General features: G+C 41.8%; 1 protein-coding gene across 13 annotated transcripts in view; it reads left to right on the forward strand.

Moving 5' to 3' along the window:
- The window catches only part of BLTP1 (bridge-like lipid transfer protein family member 1), a 173158-nt gene that overhangs the window by 126396 nt on the left and 31767 nt on the right, over positions 1 to 14995 (forward strand). For 10 of the 13 annotated variants that reach the window (XM_084855961.1, XM_084855949.1, XM_084855956.1 and 7 more), the window contains 3 exons: positions 1537 to 1752; positions 2807 to 2987; positions 5831 to 6008. In XM_084855961.1, coding sequence (XP_084712087.1) covers positions 1537 to 1752; positions 2807 to 2987; positions 5831 to 6008 — 575 coding nt within the window. The remainder of the gene's footprint in view (positions 1 to 1536; positions 1753 to 2806; positions 2988 to 5830; positions 6009 to 14995) is intronic. The other 3 variants (XM_084855955.1, XM_084855957.1, XM_084855959.1) reach the window with 1 other exon arrangement.

Genomic DNA, 14995 nt, shown 5'->3' on the forward strand with positions numbered 1-14995 from the left:
GTGAGCATATTCTAAATAATTGAATACTCATTACAGTTGAGAATGTTACAGCCTTTAACTAAAAATAATTTATGTACAAAAAGAAGTCCATCATTCTATATAAAATATTCAGTCTGAAATCTTGAAGTTATTCTAATAAGGTGAGGAGTAGAAATATGAAACAAGGCAACTCTCTTGTTTAATCTCCTCTGATAGTTGGTTTGGCTATTAGAGTATATGCACCATTTAGCACACGTTACCCACACAGTGATTAAACCAGTGGTTAAAATGCTGTTGTTCAGTCGTTAAGTCATGTCCGACTCTTCGTGACCCCATGGACCATAGCACGCCAGGCCTTCCTGTCCTCCACTGTCTCCCGGAGTGTGCTCAAGTTCATGGTTAAAATGTATTAGGGTTTTTTATCTACCTGAAATGATGTACATGTTGCAAATTTTTTAAACAGTTTGATGAGATGATTGGACACTCAGGCAGAAATAGCTAATACTTTTTGGGAAGAGCCATAGCTCTGTGGTTGAGCACATGCTTTGCATGCATAAAGTCCCAAGTTCAATCCCTGGCACCTTTAAATAGGGCTGGAAAACACTCCTATCTGAAATGGTCTGATTCGATATATGGCAGTTACCTATGTTCCTAGTTCTATTTAAATGTTTCAATGCTCTGAATCTAAGTATTCAGCAGTATAACTGTAAGATGAGTGTGCTGCATGAACTCAGTGTTTTTACTTTCATTTGCTCTTCCTTACTCCTGTTCTTAAGTTGTAAGAATAGTAATAATTAGTGGTTTGCCAGTTACCTTGAATGGGTTGAGACTGTACGAGGACTTTGTTGTTGTTGTTGTTCAGTCGTTAAGTCCGACTCTTCATGACCCCATGGACCATAGCACGCCAGGCCTTCCTGTCCTGCGCTCTCTCCCAGAGTGTGCTCAAGTCCATATTCATTACATCGGTGATTGTATCTAGCCATCTCATCCTCTGCCATCCCCTTCTCCTTTTGCCTTCAATCTTTCCCAGCATCAGGGTCTTTTCCAGTGACTTTTCTCTTCGCATTAGGTGGCCAGAGCTGCCTTACTGTTCTCTAAAATTGTTGGTACATTTAGGCCAAACCATGCATGATGAGGGAGAATTGTGATCAGATGTCTCAATGTCTGTTACTTCCACTGAAAACAACAGTGGGGGAGGGTGGTTCGGTTGCCCCATCCCCCCACAGCTTCCATTAGCCAAGGAAGGGAAAACATACAAGGACTCCCGCTGGGGATGATAGTAGCTTTGGGGTGGTGGTGTGTGATTTTAGTCAGGGAAATGGCATGGAGGTAAGAGTTCACCCCTCTTCTCCCAATGTCACAGCCCATCCAAATCAGAGGGTCCCCACAGCTAATTTTAGTGGAAGTAAAAGACTCGCATCACGGCTAGTTTGGTCTTTACTCTCACATGTAGTGTAGTAAAATATTAACTGAAACATATTTTTAAGAAACCATATCCGATAAGTCAGATAAGTTTATTTTGTAAAATACTGCAAAACAGTTCTTTGCTTTTTATAGGGCTGTTTCTCGTAAGAAAGCAACTGGTTTTGCTGCTGTCCACCAACTGTTTACTGAACGGTGGCCAACATCTCCAGCCAATAGAAGTGTAACTGGAACAACTACAGAGAGGAATATCGACTTTGAACTTGATGTGAGAGTTGAAATTGACTGTGGGAAGTGTGTACTTCATCCAACAACACTTCAGCAGGAACATGATGACATAAGCTTAAGGAGGTAAATGTTTACCAAACTGTATTGAGAAGAGCAGCATGGTTCTAATGCAGAACTTTAAAGACTCAAATAAGACTAATCAGAAATTTGCACCATATGTTAATGCCATATGCTACAGCGAGTTTCATGGTAATATTTATGTCCCATGTAAAAATCATAAGAAATTGATAGTTTTATTTTAAGGCAGCAATCTAAATAGCTAGCAATTTGTGTCACTATTACACAACATTAAAGAACATACGTTTATTCTGCTTTATAAGATACAATGCCTTTGTCAGTATCAAGAAGTCTGATGTAGAATTTGTTTAATAAATCTCTCCAACTTCTCTGAATTGTTTATAGCATGAGCATATACAACATGAGCATTGGCTTTTTTTCCATAGTGATAGCAAAGACCTTTTACCAGCAGTTTTACATAGTTAGACTGCTAATTCCATTTGTTTGAATCCCATTTACCTCAGTTGAATTTAAGCAACTTGTCTGCAGGTTTAGAGCAGCAAACATAATATTTTATTACTGACAGGTTTGTTTTAAATTAAGCATTTAAATCAAGCTTAAATTAAGTTTCAAGAAGTTTAGATCAAGCATCCTATATTGTTGGTTTTGCGTGAATGAAAGTCTGAATAAGATGCTACAGGACACAGTATATTAAGTGAAAGACAGAAATATTATGATCTACTGTATAAGGCTGGATTCAAAGGTGCTCTTCTGTGACTGGAAGAGGCCTTTCTGTTAGCGGAAGGGTCTCAGATCCAAAGGAGGCTTCCATGAACAGAAGCGGGGAGGCCTTTTTTGCTGATTCCCCCTCCTTGGTCCCACTCCACTTTCTATGCTGTTTCATGAGGTTTCCCAACCCTGTGGATAAGATTTTTGTGGGCTGCAGGGAGAAGGGGATGCTGAGACCCAAGAATGCCCCATTCTGTGTGGAACTACTTACAGAAGATGGATCCAACACATAGTTTGGCTTCAATTGTTTTATCAATACTCACTTTGGAAATAAAATGCTTCATTTAAATTCCTGTTAAATAATTGTTATGCATTGCTATTTATTTTTTAGGAGCTATGATCGCAGTTCCAGAAGTTTAGATCAAGAGTCTCCTTCAAAAAAGAAGAAATTTCAAACTAACTATGCATCAACTACTCACTTACTGGCTGGAAAGAAAGTGCCGTCATCTCTGCAGACAAAGTCTAGTGACCTGGAAACAACAGTATTTTACATTCCTGGTGTAGATGTAAAGGTAAAAAAAACATAGAGGAAGTCTGAAAAATGTTGGTACCCTCTTTGAGACAAACATGATCAAATAGAACCACAGCTTTCCATCACTTAACTGCTTTCCTCATGTGGGGCACCTGCCACAATATAAATATGCAACTAGTACAAATCCTACTTCAGTTAAGAGTCCTGCAAACTTGTCACACTGAGAGTACCACCAATACTCTCTCTGGGGCCAGATTTCAACAGGCCCCATACCACCCAGAAAAGCTTTGTTGGAGACGACACTGTGAAGATGTAAATAAATATTGCTTTGCCACCCTCACTGCCACAGAATAGGCTTGATAATGGGCTTTTTGGCATTGAGGGTGTGTTCAACCATATTTGACATGAGATTTCCTCTTCTTGTATTCCAGCTGTCTTCCCTCCACTCAGATATATACCAAGCAGCTGCATGGGCTTTGCATATAGAAAGAGAGTGCTTAGTTAGGTGTCATCGAGTCAACTTCCTGGGACATCTCCATGTTCCACTAGGGCATTGACAGGAGTACCATCCTTACCAAAAGGACACCCCCCTCCCCCCCGAATCTAGCAGAATCCATTAGTCTGTGGGTCAGCTTTGTAGTCAGTATAGTTGCCTGCTAGAACTCTGTTCCCTTTGAAAATATGTTTTTCTGTAGCATTAAAATAATTTAGGTTTTAGTTTAGTTTTTATTCCTGGCTGTGGTTAGGGCCTTCATACATTGCATGAATATCTGTTATGCAACAGAAGTTAAATAAAATTCAGACTTCCAAGGTGGTAAACATTTTAGTCTGTCGCAACAAAAGCGTGTCTTGTGGCATCGTAAAGACTACAGATTCGTTGTGATCTAAGTTTTTGTGGACTTGAGTCCAGTTATCAGATGCATGAAATGAAGCCTCTGTTCATGGGTATATAGAAAATCAATGTAAACCATGGGCCTAAAGGGCATAAAATGCACAAGATACCATCTTTTGACATTTTTATGCAAAGCTAACATTCAGTATTCCCAACACTACAGAATGTGAACTACTGCCTGTACAGGAAATCTATGTGTTTAAATGTATTTGTTTTAAAATACCTGTCATCTTTCCAAAAAAATTCCAAAAAATATCCAACAACAGCTAAAAATATAATAGATTATTAAGCACAGTCGCAAAACTATGAAACAACATATAAAATCATTTAAATGCAGCCCCCTAAAAACCCAACACAGAGAACACCAAAGGTAGCTTCAGCAAAATGACAGCTAAAATATGGTCCATTTTACTTGATTTTTCTAGTGCGTTGCAGCAACTTTGAATTGAAATAGTTATTTTTTCATTATAAAACTTTGCTTGATATAATAGCATGGCATTTGCCCTGGTTAAGAGGTTCTCTTAAAATATATTGTCAGTATGTTGGGAACCTCTGCTTACCGATCTACTGTATACATAGTCAGATACCTCCTAAAACCAGACACCATCATAGAGCAAGCTTAATACTTCAGTCTTGATATGGTGATGCAGAATTCTTATTTCTCTCTCTCAAACAAGATTTGTCTTTTTCTGTCTTTTACTACTAACGTTTCAGCATAACAGTACTCAGTACAAAAGCTTGTGCATGCATGAATTCAAACACATAAAACATTCAACGTCATTCTAAATGCTTTTTCTGAGCAGAGTCAAATACAATTGTTAGTTCTCAGTAATAATCAATATCAAGCTTCCCAGGCTGATTCTACAGGTAACATGTTGGGGAAGTTGATCCAGGAGGGCAGCTCCTACTGTTGCGTGTTCTGAGTTTCCTTTATATACTTTTTGATGCTATAAAATGTTTATTTATTTATTTATTCCATTTATAGCCCACCTTTTTCCTCTTGCAAGGGACCCAAGGCAGCTTGCATTATCCTCCTCCTCTCCATTGTATCCTCACAACAACAACCCTGTGAGGTAGGTTGGGCTGAGAGTCTGTGACTGGCCCAAAGTCACCCAGTGGTGAGCTTCCATGGCCGAGTGGGGACTAGAACCCAAATCTTCCGGCTCCCAGTCCAACATTCTCACCACCATACTACACTGGCTCTCATGAACACTAAAATGTTCAAACTATTTTGCTACTTATTTATGTTTCTTATCTAAAAATGCTAAGGATGCACTTCTACTCTAAATCTTCATATGTCTAAATAAGATTATTGAATTTCAAAGCTTCTTATCAAGATAAATGACCATAACAACATTCTTATACAAACATTTTAGCTTTCCTTGACATGTTACAGGTGTATTTGTGACACAAAAATGTTTCCTTGAGCTTGTTTTCTTATTACACATCTGTTGTATTTTATAATCTGGGATGAGCTTTCTGGTTACTTTATCTGATGGCATTCCTGGCTTTGTTATGAAGCTAACTTTTTTATAGTACCCTTTTTATGATGCTAAGAGGAAGACATAGCAATAAATTTAACATGGACACTTCTTGGCTGGATTCCTTCTTTATCAGTAAAGGGTGCCCATTATCAATCACCGATGGTCTGGCATTGCTGCTTCTCCTCTGGGAAACTTCAGAGATGAGGCACCTTTATTACTCATGAGTCAGGAGGCCAAGCTGTGTTGCATTAGCCATTGGAATCCCATTTTAGATTCCAGAATTCTCTTGGAGGCATTTTGTTACAGAATTTCCTAATTGGGCAGCAGGGGTTAGATGGTGCAAACATGGAAGATTTGCCTGATCTGCCACAATAGATCTCCTTTTTCCAAAAATGTGTGTTTTAATAAACTATTCTGTCAAGCTGTGGGTGGGGCTGTGAATGGAGCTAGTGAGAAAATGTAGACAGTTGCTGGTGGTGGTATATTTACAATTTTGTCTCATTTCAGCTTCATTACAACTCTAAGATGTTGAAGACCGAATCGCCAAATGCATCTCGAGGATCATCTCTGCCAAGGACCCTTTCCAAAGAATCCAAGTTGTATGGTATGAAAGATACTGCCATGTTTCCTACCCACAGCAAGGCTAAAACTTTACTTCCTCCCCAACCCCCACCTATCCCATCAGGTAGAGCTTTCTCTTTCATTCTGTACTTTTTGATTTAATTCTCTCCATCACGTGGAGTTCAGTGCTTAAATCTATATTCTGCTTTGTAGTTTAATATTAAACATCCTGTTTGATAAGGTTATAAAGATCTAAAACATACTGTTCAGTAGTTCTAAGTGCTGTTAATGCATGCAGGATAGAAACTTTCCTACCCTTCTTAATATATCACACTTTAAAGACCTTGGCTGACTCCTCATTAATTTCTGATTAGATTTCCTCTTTATATAATCCTTATTTCACCCAATAAAATGAATTTTCTGTACTTCCTTGGCCCTTATTTCAGTGTTTACTGCACTGGCTCTGGCACTGGAAATAATGTGACTGAGATCAAGTATTATAAACATGACACAATCTGCCATATATTGTATTCATTGTTGTGGAAATTATGGGGTTTTTTTATTCTGTTGATGAAACAGTATGGACATTTTGCTTTCCATGTAATGGAAAAAAACAAACGTTTTGCCCAGGATGTACCACTCTGGAAAGTTTTGGGCACAAGTACTCAAATAAGTGATTTTGCTTAGTTCTCTTTATAGAGGATAGAGAGAGCCAAACATAAATCTGTAATTTCAGAACTGCTTCCTTAAGCAAATATAAATTCTATGAAAAAGGCATTTGGGCTGCATGACCAGAGGCTTTGATTATGCCCCTGGATATAGTATCAAATCACTTAATTAGTTGCAAACATATGTTTCATTGTGGTGAGATCTAGCAGGCTTTCTCTTCTGCCACTTTCAGACAGTAAATTAAGATCTCTGTATTTACACAAGCTTTTGGTATTAATTTTACTGCTCGAGTGCCTCAATGACGCCATGAGCTAAACCGTGAAGGGACACCCAAGACGGGAAGGTCATGGCAGAGAGGTCAGACTAAATATGATCCCTGGGGAAGGAAATGGCAACCCACCCCAGTATTCTAGCCTTGAAAACTAAATGGATCAGTACAACCAGAGATTTGTCAGTATACCATCAGAAGATGGGACTCCCAGGTCGGAAGATGGTCAAAATGCTACTGAGGGTGAACAGAGGACAAGTTCAATTAGCCCCAGATGTGATGACGCAGCTAGCTCAAAGCCGAAAGGATGGCTAGCGGCCAACGGTGCTGGTGGTGAACGACGAATCCAATGTTCTAAAGATCAACACACCATAGGACAGGGGAGTGCAACCCTGTTAATTCTGCTCAATCTCTCATTGGCTTTTGATACCATTGACCATGATATCCTCCTGGATTGACTCCGTGGGATGGGTACTGGAGGCACTGTGCTACAGTGGTTCCGGTCCTACCTACGGGGCTGATTTCAGAGAGTAACGTTGGGTGACTATTCCTCAGCCCCTTGGCAATTGAGCTATGGGGTGCCGCAGGGTACCATCCTGTCCCCAATGTTGTTTAACGTCTATATGAAGCCGCTGGGAGTGGTCATTGGGGGATATGGAGCTAAATGCCATCAGTATGCTGATGACATGCAGCTCTAACTCCCAGTGACATCTGAATCAGGAGAGGCTGTGCAAGTCCTGAATCAGTGCCTAGACTCAGTGATGGGCTGGATGAGGGCCAATAAACTGAATCGGAATCCTGGCAAGACGGAAGCCCTGTAGGTGAGTGGTTCCCGGGTCCGGGAGATAGGCTCATTGCCTGTTCTGGATGGGGTTGCACTCCCTCTGAAAGATCAGGTCTGAAGTCTGGGGGTACTCCTAGATCCATCATTGTCGCTGGAAGCCCAAGTGGTCACGGCAGCTCGGAGTGCCTTTTACCAACTTTGGCTGGTTCGCCAGCTACGGCCTCTCCTGGACAGGTATAGCTTGACCACGGTGGTACAGGCATTAGTAACCTCAGCACTGGATTACTGCAATGCGCTCTATGTGGGACTGCCCTTAAGGCTGGTCCGGAAGCTGGAGCTAGTGCAGAATGCAGCAGCACGGCTGTTGTTGGGAGCTGCCCCTTTTCAGCATGTAACTCCTTTGCTGAGGGAACTGCACTGGCTGCCTATTCGCTACCGGGCCAGGTTTAAGGTATTAGTACTGGTGTACAAAGCCCTAAACAACTTGGGACCAGGATACCTGAGAGAGCGCCTCCTTCCCTACCAACCTGCCTGGTCACTGAGGTCATCAGAGGGAATGTTCCTGGTGGTTCCACATGGACCTATGGCCCGGTTGGAGTCCACCAGGAGAAGAGCCTTCAGTGTGGTGGCCCCCTTCCTGTGGAATTCCCTGCCTTTAGAGGTCACACAGGCGCCAACATTGTGTTCTTTCCGGCGCCCCCTGAAGACGTTCTTTCAAGAGGCCTTCCTTGCATGACCAGCCATGGTTTGTTGAATTCCACTTTGTTGGGATTTGTCTTTTTAAAAATGTTTTAACTTTTTTAACTCTTTTAACCATTGTTTTATTCTTATCATGTTGTTCACGGCTCCGAAATCTTCTGATGAGGAGCGGTATATAAATATTGTAAATAAATAAATAGGAACCTGGAATGTAAGATCTATGAGCCAGGGCAAATTGGATGTGGTTACTGGGGAGATGTCAAGATTAAATATAGACATTTTGGGTGTAAGTGAACTGAAATGGACTGGAATGGGCCACTTCACATCAGATGACCACCAGATCTACTACTGTGGACAAGAAGACCACAGAAGAAATGGAGTAGCCTTCATAATTAATAATAAAGTGGCTAAAGCAGTGCTTGGATACAATAAAAAAAATGATAGAATGATCTCAATTCGAATTCAGGGTAAGCCACTTAACATCACAGTGATCCAAACATATGCCCCAACCACAGATGCTGAAGAAGCAGAAGTAGATCAGTTCTGTGAGGATCTGCAGCACCTACTGGATAATACACCAAAAAGAAATGTTAGTTTCATTACAGGAGACTGGAATGCTAAGGTGGGTAGTCAAACGACACCTGGAATTACAGGCAAGCATGAGAGAACAAAATGAAGCGGGACATAGGCTGATAGAATTTTGCCAAGACAACTCACTGTGCATAACAAACACTCTCTTCCAGCAACCTTAGAGATGGCTTTATACATGGACTTCACCAGATGGTCGACACCGAAATCAGATTGACTACATCCTTTGTAGCCAAAGGTGGCGGACATCTATGCAGTCGATAAAAACAAGATCTGGAGCTGACTGTAGTTCAGATCACGAACTTCTTATTGCACAATTTAGTATCAGACTAAAGAGAATAGGGAAAACCCACAGATCAGTTAGATATGAGCTCACTAATATTCCTAATGAATATGCAGTGGAGGTGAAGAATAGATTTAAGGGACTAGATTTAATAGATAGGGTCCCGGAAGAACTATGGACAGAAGTTGGCAATATTGTTCAGGAGGCAGCAACAAAAAACGTCCCAAAGAAACAGAAAACCAAGAAGGCAAGATGGCTGTCTGCTGAGACACTGGAAGTAGCCCAAGAAAGAAGGAAAGAAAAAGGCAACAGTGATAGGGGGAGATATGCCCACTTAAATGCAAAATTCCAGAGGTTAGCCAGAAGAGATAAGGAATTATTTTTAAACAAGCAATGCACGGAAACGGAAGAAGATAATAGAATAGGAGGGACAAGAGACCTCTTCCAGAAAATTAGAAACATTGGAGGTAAATTCCAGGCAAAAATGGGTATGATCAAAAACAAAGATGGCAAGGACCTAATAGAAGCAGAAGAGATCAAGAAAAGGTGGCAAGAATATACAGGAGATCTGTATAGGAAGGATAATATCGGGGATAGATTTGACGGTGTGGTCAGTGAGCTAGAGCCAGACATCCTGAAGAGTGAGGTTGAATGGGCCTTAAGAAGCATTGCTAATAACAAGGCAGCAGGAGATGACGGTATCCCAGCTGAACTGTTTAAAATCTTGCAAGATGATGCTGTCAAGGTGATGCATGCCATATGCCAGCAAATTTGGAAAACACAAGAATGGCCAACAGATTGGAAAAAATCAACTTATATCCCCATATCAAAAAAGGAAAGCACCAAAGAATGTTCAAACTATCGAACAGTGGCACTTATTTCACATGCCAGTAAGATAATGCTCAAGATCTTGCAAGGTAGACTCCAGCAATTCATGGAACGAGAATTGCCAGATGTACAAGCTGGGTTTAGAAAAGGCAGAGGAACTAGAGACCAAATTGCCAATATCCGCTGGATAATGGAGAAAGCCAGGGAGTTTCAGAAAAACATCTATTTCTGTTTTATTGACTATTCTAAAGCCTTTGACTGTTTGGATCATCACAAATTGTGGCAAGTTCTTGGTGGTATGGGGATACCAAGTCATCTTGTCTGCCTCCTGAGGAATCTGAATAACGACCAAGTAGCAATGGTAAGAACAGACCACAGAACAACGGACTGGTTTAAGATTGGGAAAGGAGTACAGCAGGGTTGTATACTCTCACCCTACCTATTCAACCTGTATGCAGAACACATCATGCGACGTGCTGGGCTTGATGAATCCAAGGCTGAAGTTAAAATCGCTGGGAGAAATATTAACAATCTCCGATATGCAGATGATACCACTTTGATGGCTGAAAGCGAGGAGGAGCTGAGGAACCTTCTGACGAAGGTGATAGAAGAAAGTGCAAAAGCTGGGTTGCAGTTAAACCTCAAAAAAACCAAGATTATGGTAACCAGCGTGATCGATAACTGGCAAATAGAGGGAGAAAATGTGGAAGGAGTGACAGGCTTTGTATTTCTAGGCGCAAAGATTACTGCAGACACTGACTGCAGCCAGGAAATCAGAAGACGTTTACTTCTTGGGAGGAGAGCAATGACAAATCTTGATAAAATAGTGAAGAGCAGAGACATCACACTGACAACAAAGGTCTGCATAGTTCAAGCAGTGGTATTCCCTGTAGTAACCTATGGCTGCGAGAGCTGGACCGTAAGGAAGGCTGAGTGAAGGAAGATAGATGCTTTTGAACTGTGGTGTTGGAGGAAAATTCTGAGAGTGCCTTGGACTGCAAGAAGATCAAACCAGTCCATACTCCAGGAAATAAAGTCAGTCTGCTCACTTGAGGGAATGATATTAAAGGCAAAACTGAAGTACTTTGGCCACATAATGAGAAGACAGGACACCCTGGAGAAGATGCTGATGCTAGGGAAAGTGGAAGGCAAAAGGAAGAGGGGCCGACCAAGGGCAAGATGGATGGATGATATTCTGGAGGTGATGGACTCGACCCTGGGGGAGCTGGGGGTGGCGACGGCCAACAGGAAGCTCTAGCGTGGGCTGGTCCATGAAGTCACGAAGAGTCGGAGGCGACTGAACGAGTGAACAATAATTTACACAAGCTTTTGGTATTAATTTTACTGCTCTTTTAATTGTTTTTCTGTTGCTGTAAGTTTTAGCTATTCTAGTTGTTTCCTTCTTGCTGTTGTTTTAACTGATCTATTGTGTTTTTTTAACCTGCTTTGAATGTGATTTTATGCAAAAAAGCAGTTTATAAATAACATGAAATTAATAAATAGTTATTAGCAGCCAGTTTAGTAGACAAGTGCCTTCAGGAAATGTATGAATTAGAAACAGGGTGGATTGATCTAAATTAATTATTTAAATCAGGAAGGAAAAAGGCTGTTTTAAATCAGCTTTCCCAGTATATTACTTTATTTCCTAACAAATGGTGCAAATTCTACCACTGAATTATGTTAATTCACAACTAAATAGAATATTGTTTACACCATTGGTTCATTCTTGCAACCAGGCTTTGCATCTCTTTGTCGCACTGTATATATTTTTGCACACTTTTTAACCTATAGAGATATGTCTTTAAAATATTCCATATAGGGTCTGTCTTATGACCAGCAACCATGAATCTTTGTGAAGTTAAGTATGAGAATATAGGAACTTGCACACTGGATTTTTTGTCTTCTTTCTAGTGTTGCTCCTTCTTGGTTTATTTTACCTTGGCCCAGCCCCATCATCACAGTTACAAAGTAGCAAACAAAAATCAAATCCCCATGATGGTTAGGTGGAAGTATGATCTATTAGTTACTGGACAGACCATAGTAATTTATTTTCATGAGGTGAAAATGAAATGCCTGTATTTGGTAGGTAGGGTGTAAATAAATCATATTTGAGAAGTGATCATGATTGGTTCTTCATTGACATAGAAAAGTCTTCTTTTAACTCAGTGTAACTTGTGGAAGGCATTGATTCCATTTAGAGATTATTGGCATGGTTAATATGCTTATATTTGGATGATTTAATATTAAATAAGTTATTGTTTAAGAGAAACCTAGCTTATCTCATGTGAGCAAGGCATCCAGCAGTGGGTTGTCTCTTCCTACCACCCTGGAAAGGCAGGGATCATGTGACCTGGATTTCAACACTAGCTCTAGTACTGCAAGACGCCTCCCCAGTTCTTTCTCTGCCTTCCAGTGCCTCTCTTCTAACATGCTGCTTCTAATAATAGCTCTTATTTCTTTCAGTTGTATCTTACCTTCTTCTTTTTTTAAAGTTCCTTTGTTTTTGCTGTCACCTATCCTTCCTTGCTCTGGGCTGCTTCCAAGCCTGCAAATATAAAAGGGAAACAGCATGTGCGTGTAGTGAGAAGCAAAAAAAGAAGAAAGTGTTCTATCTGCCATTAAGACGCTTGCTGTGAAAACACAGCATGCAGATCCATGCATTGTGTATCAGGCAGACACCTCCCACTCTTGCAACCCAGAGTCCATACATGCAGGCCACTGCCACCATCAGGGTGATCCAGCAGCAGAACAGCACTGGCAGGTGAATAAAGAGATGGCTCCTTCCACATAAGGTGAAACAGAACATGAGGGCAGCATTGTGGGGTGGGGATAGACAAGCAGTTGTAAACCAATTTCCTTCCTTTCATGTTGAAACGTGGCACTAGTTGGGAGAATGATATTTGGTGTATTAGTGACTTTGCCCACCAGATGGCAGAGTAAACCAGAGACTGTGACTCTAACTCTAAGCAAACCGTTGCTCTGACAGACATCTCTCTGTCTCTAGGGACAGACATCTCTCTAATCACTCTGCAGATTTCTCTGAATTCTCTGGCAATCAAACTTTTGATTCCTCAGAGAGTTGTTGAACTCTAGATGAACCACGTAATTCCAGACTGTTTCATAATGATGATTTCCTGCCATTGGTCTCTAAAGCTATGTCCTCTTCTGCCTATTATGCAGGAACCCATGCTGTCAGCATCTATGTTCCCTGAATATGATGTACCTACCAGAAAAGTGCCCTTCCCAACATCCTTCTGATGAAGTAGTAAAATCAGAATTGCCCATCCCCCTCCAGAGCAAAAAAGCCACTAACATTACCCAGAGGTTATATTCCTTCCCACGGCATGTGATGGAGGATTTGAAAGTCCCTCTTATAGATGCCCCTTTGGCAGCCTTGCTGTAAGTATCCGTTGTTTCTAGCAGTGGTGACACCCCACTCAAAGATTCTGGAGAAAAACACTCTGTGTTAGCCCATAGGAAGTCCCATGAGGTGGCAGCCCTGGCCCTGAGGCCCTCCTCTACCTCATCCACCTTTGCCAGAGCTTCTCTGCTGTGGATGGAAGCTCATTCAAGATAAAGACTTGGATCAGGCCACTCTGCAAAAGGCCATTCTAAAACTGGCCAAGGGATCTGGTTTTAGATCTAATGCCACCCTGGATTCAGTCCAGTTTTTGGCTAGAACAATATAGCCACCACTGTTGCCAGGTGAACGATTTGGCTGAGACACTGGAACTTGGAGACAGCCTGCCATTCTAATTTAGTTTTGACCCTCTTTAAGGGTGCCAGTCTATTTGGAGACCAAAAGAAGGAGGATAGGAGACAACTTAGATCAGGGATGGGAAACCCGCATCTGTCCCGGGAGCTTCTTCCACTTACCCTACCCCCTCTGCCTCCGAGGGAAACACTCTTAAAGTGCTTTTCCCTGCTTAGCATGGAAAAAGCTTCCCTTTCTTAGTGCTTAGCAGGGGCTTACCTGAGAGCTTTTTCCTGCAGGGTAGAGGGGTGCCAAAGGAGGAAGCTGTTGAGTGGTTCAGACCGTTATGCACCTCCAGTGAAACACAAGACCCCCACTACTTCATCAGATGCCTGCTAAGCAGGGCAGAAGCCATGGATGCCCGAAATTCTTCCTGGAGGGGCTTCTGTATGCCTTTCCACTCACCCTTCTAATGTCCATGGTTCTTCAGAAGATCAGAGCAGACTGAGCTATGACCATCTTTGTAGTCCCCTTCCGAATACAGAGGCAGTGGTTCTCAAAATTGTTCATAGGGCAGAGGCAGATCCATGGTTCCTCCCCATGGTAAGAAAACCCCGTAGTGTCCTGGATGGCTCTACCATAGGTTCTGGAGGCTATACCTAGTCACCTGGCATCTGGAAGCAAGAGTCAAAAGTCCAGTACCTGTTGTCTTTTGGAAAACCATCTACTGTATGGAAATAAGAGACAATATGGAAGCCTTTGACAGATGTTGAAGACCCAAAGCAGTCAGTGACAAGATGGCGGGCTGTAAAGAGCTCCTTCAGTTCCTGCAGGCGGGCCTTAACCTAGGCCTCAAGCCCAAAACCTTGCACAACTAAGCCTCAGCTATTCCTTCAGCCCTATTTAAAGTGGGCTTTGGGCCACTCGGATCACATCCCCATCTAAATATAGTCCTCAGAGGGGCATTACTCATCAGCTCACCCACAGCATACAGCAGGGGTGTAGAACCTAGGGCCTCCTGTGGTCCCAGTCCAGCCCTCTGGGGGTCCCCAGATGGCCATGCCCCTTTGCCTTGACCACTAGTCATTTGATGGTTTTCCAGCTTTTGTGCAGTTTTTCCCCCATTTCCCATTAACCCATAAAAGGTTGAAATGTCTCTCCTAAGGCTAATGTTTTGGAAGTAAGAGCTTTAAGCGAAAACATGCTGGTATTTTTGGTAATTTTCACCCCACCCCTTTGATTTTTGGCCCCGCCCACCACTGGAATGCAGCCCCTGAGAGCTTCTCCGAAATTGAATT

This window comes from Heloderma suspectum, chromosome 5 (genome assembly GCF_057233095.1).
Source record: "Heloderma suspectum isolate Gila_16-S chromosome 5, 16-S_ref, whole genome shotgun sequence".
Classification (NCBI taxonomy): Eukaryota; Metazoa; Chordata; class Lepidosauria; order Squamata; family Helodermatidae; genus Heloderma; species Heloderma suspectum.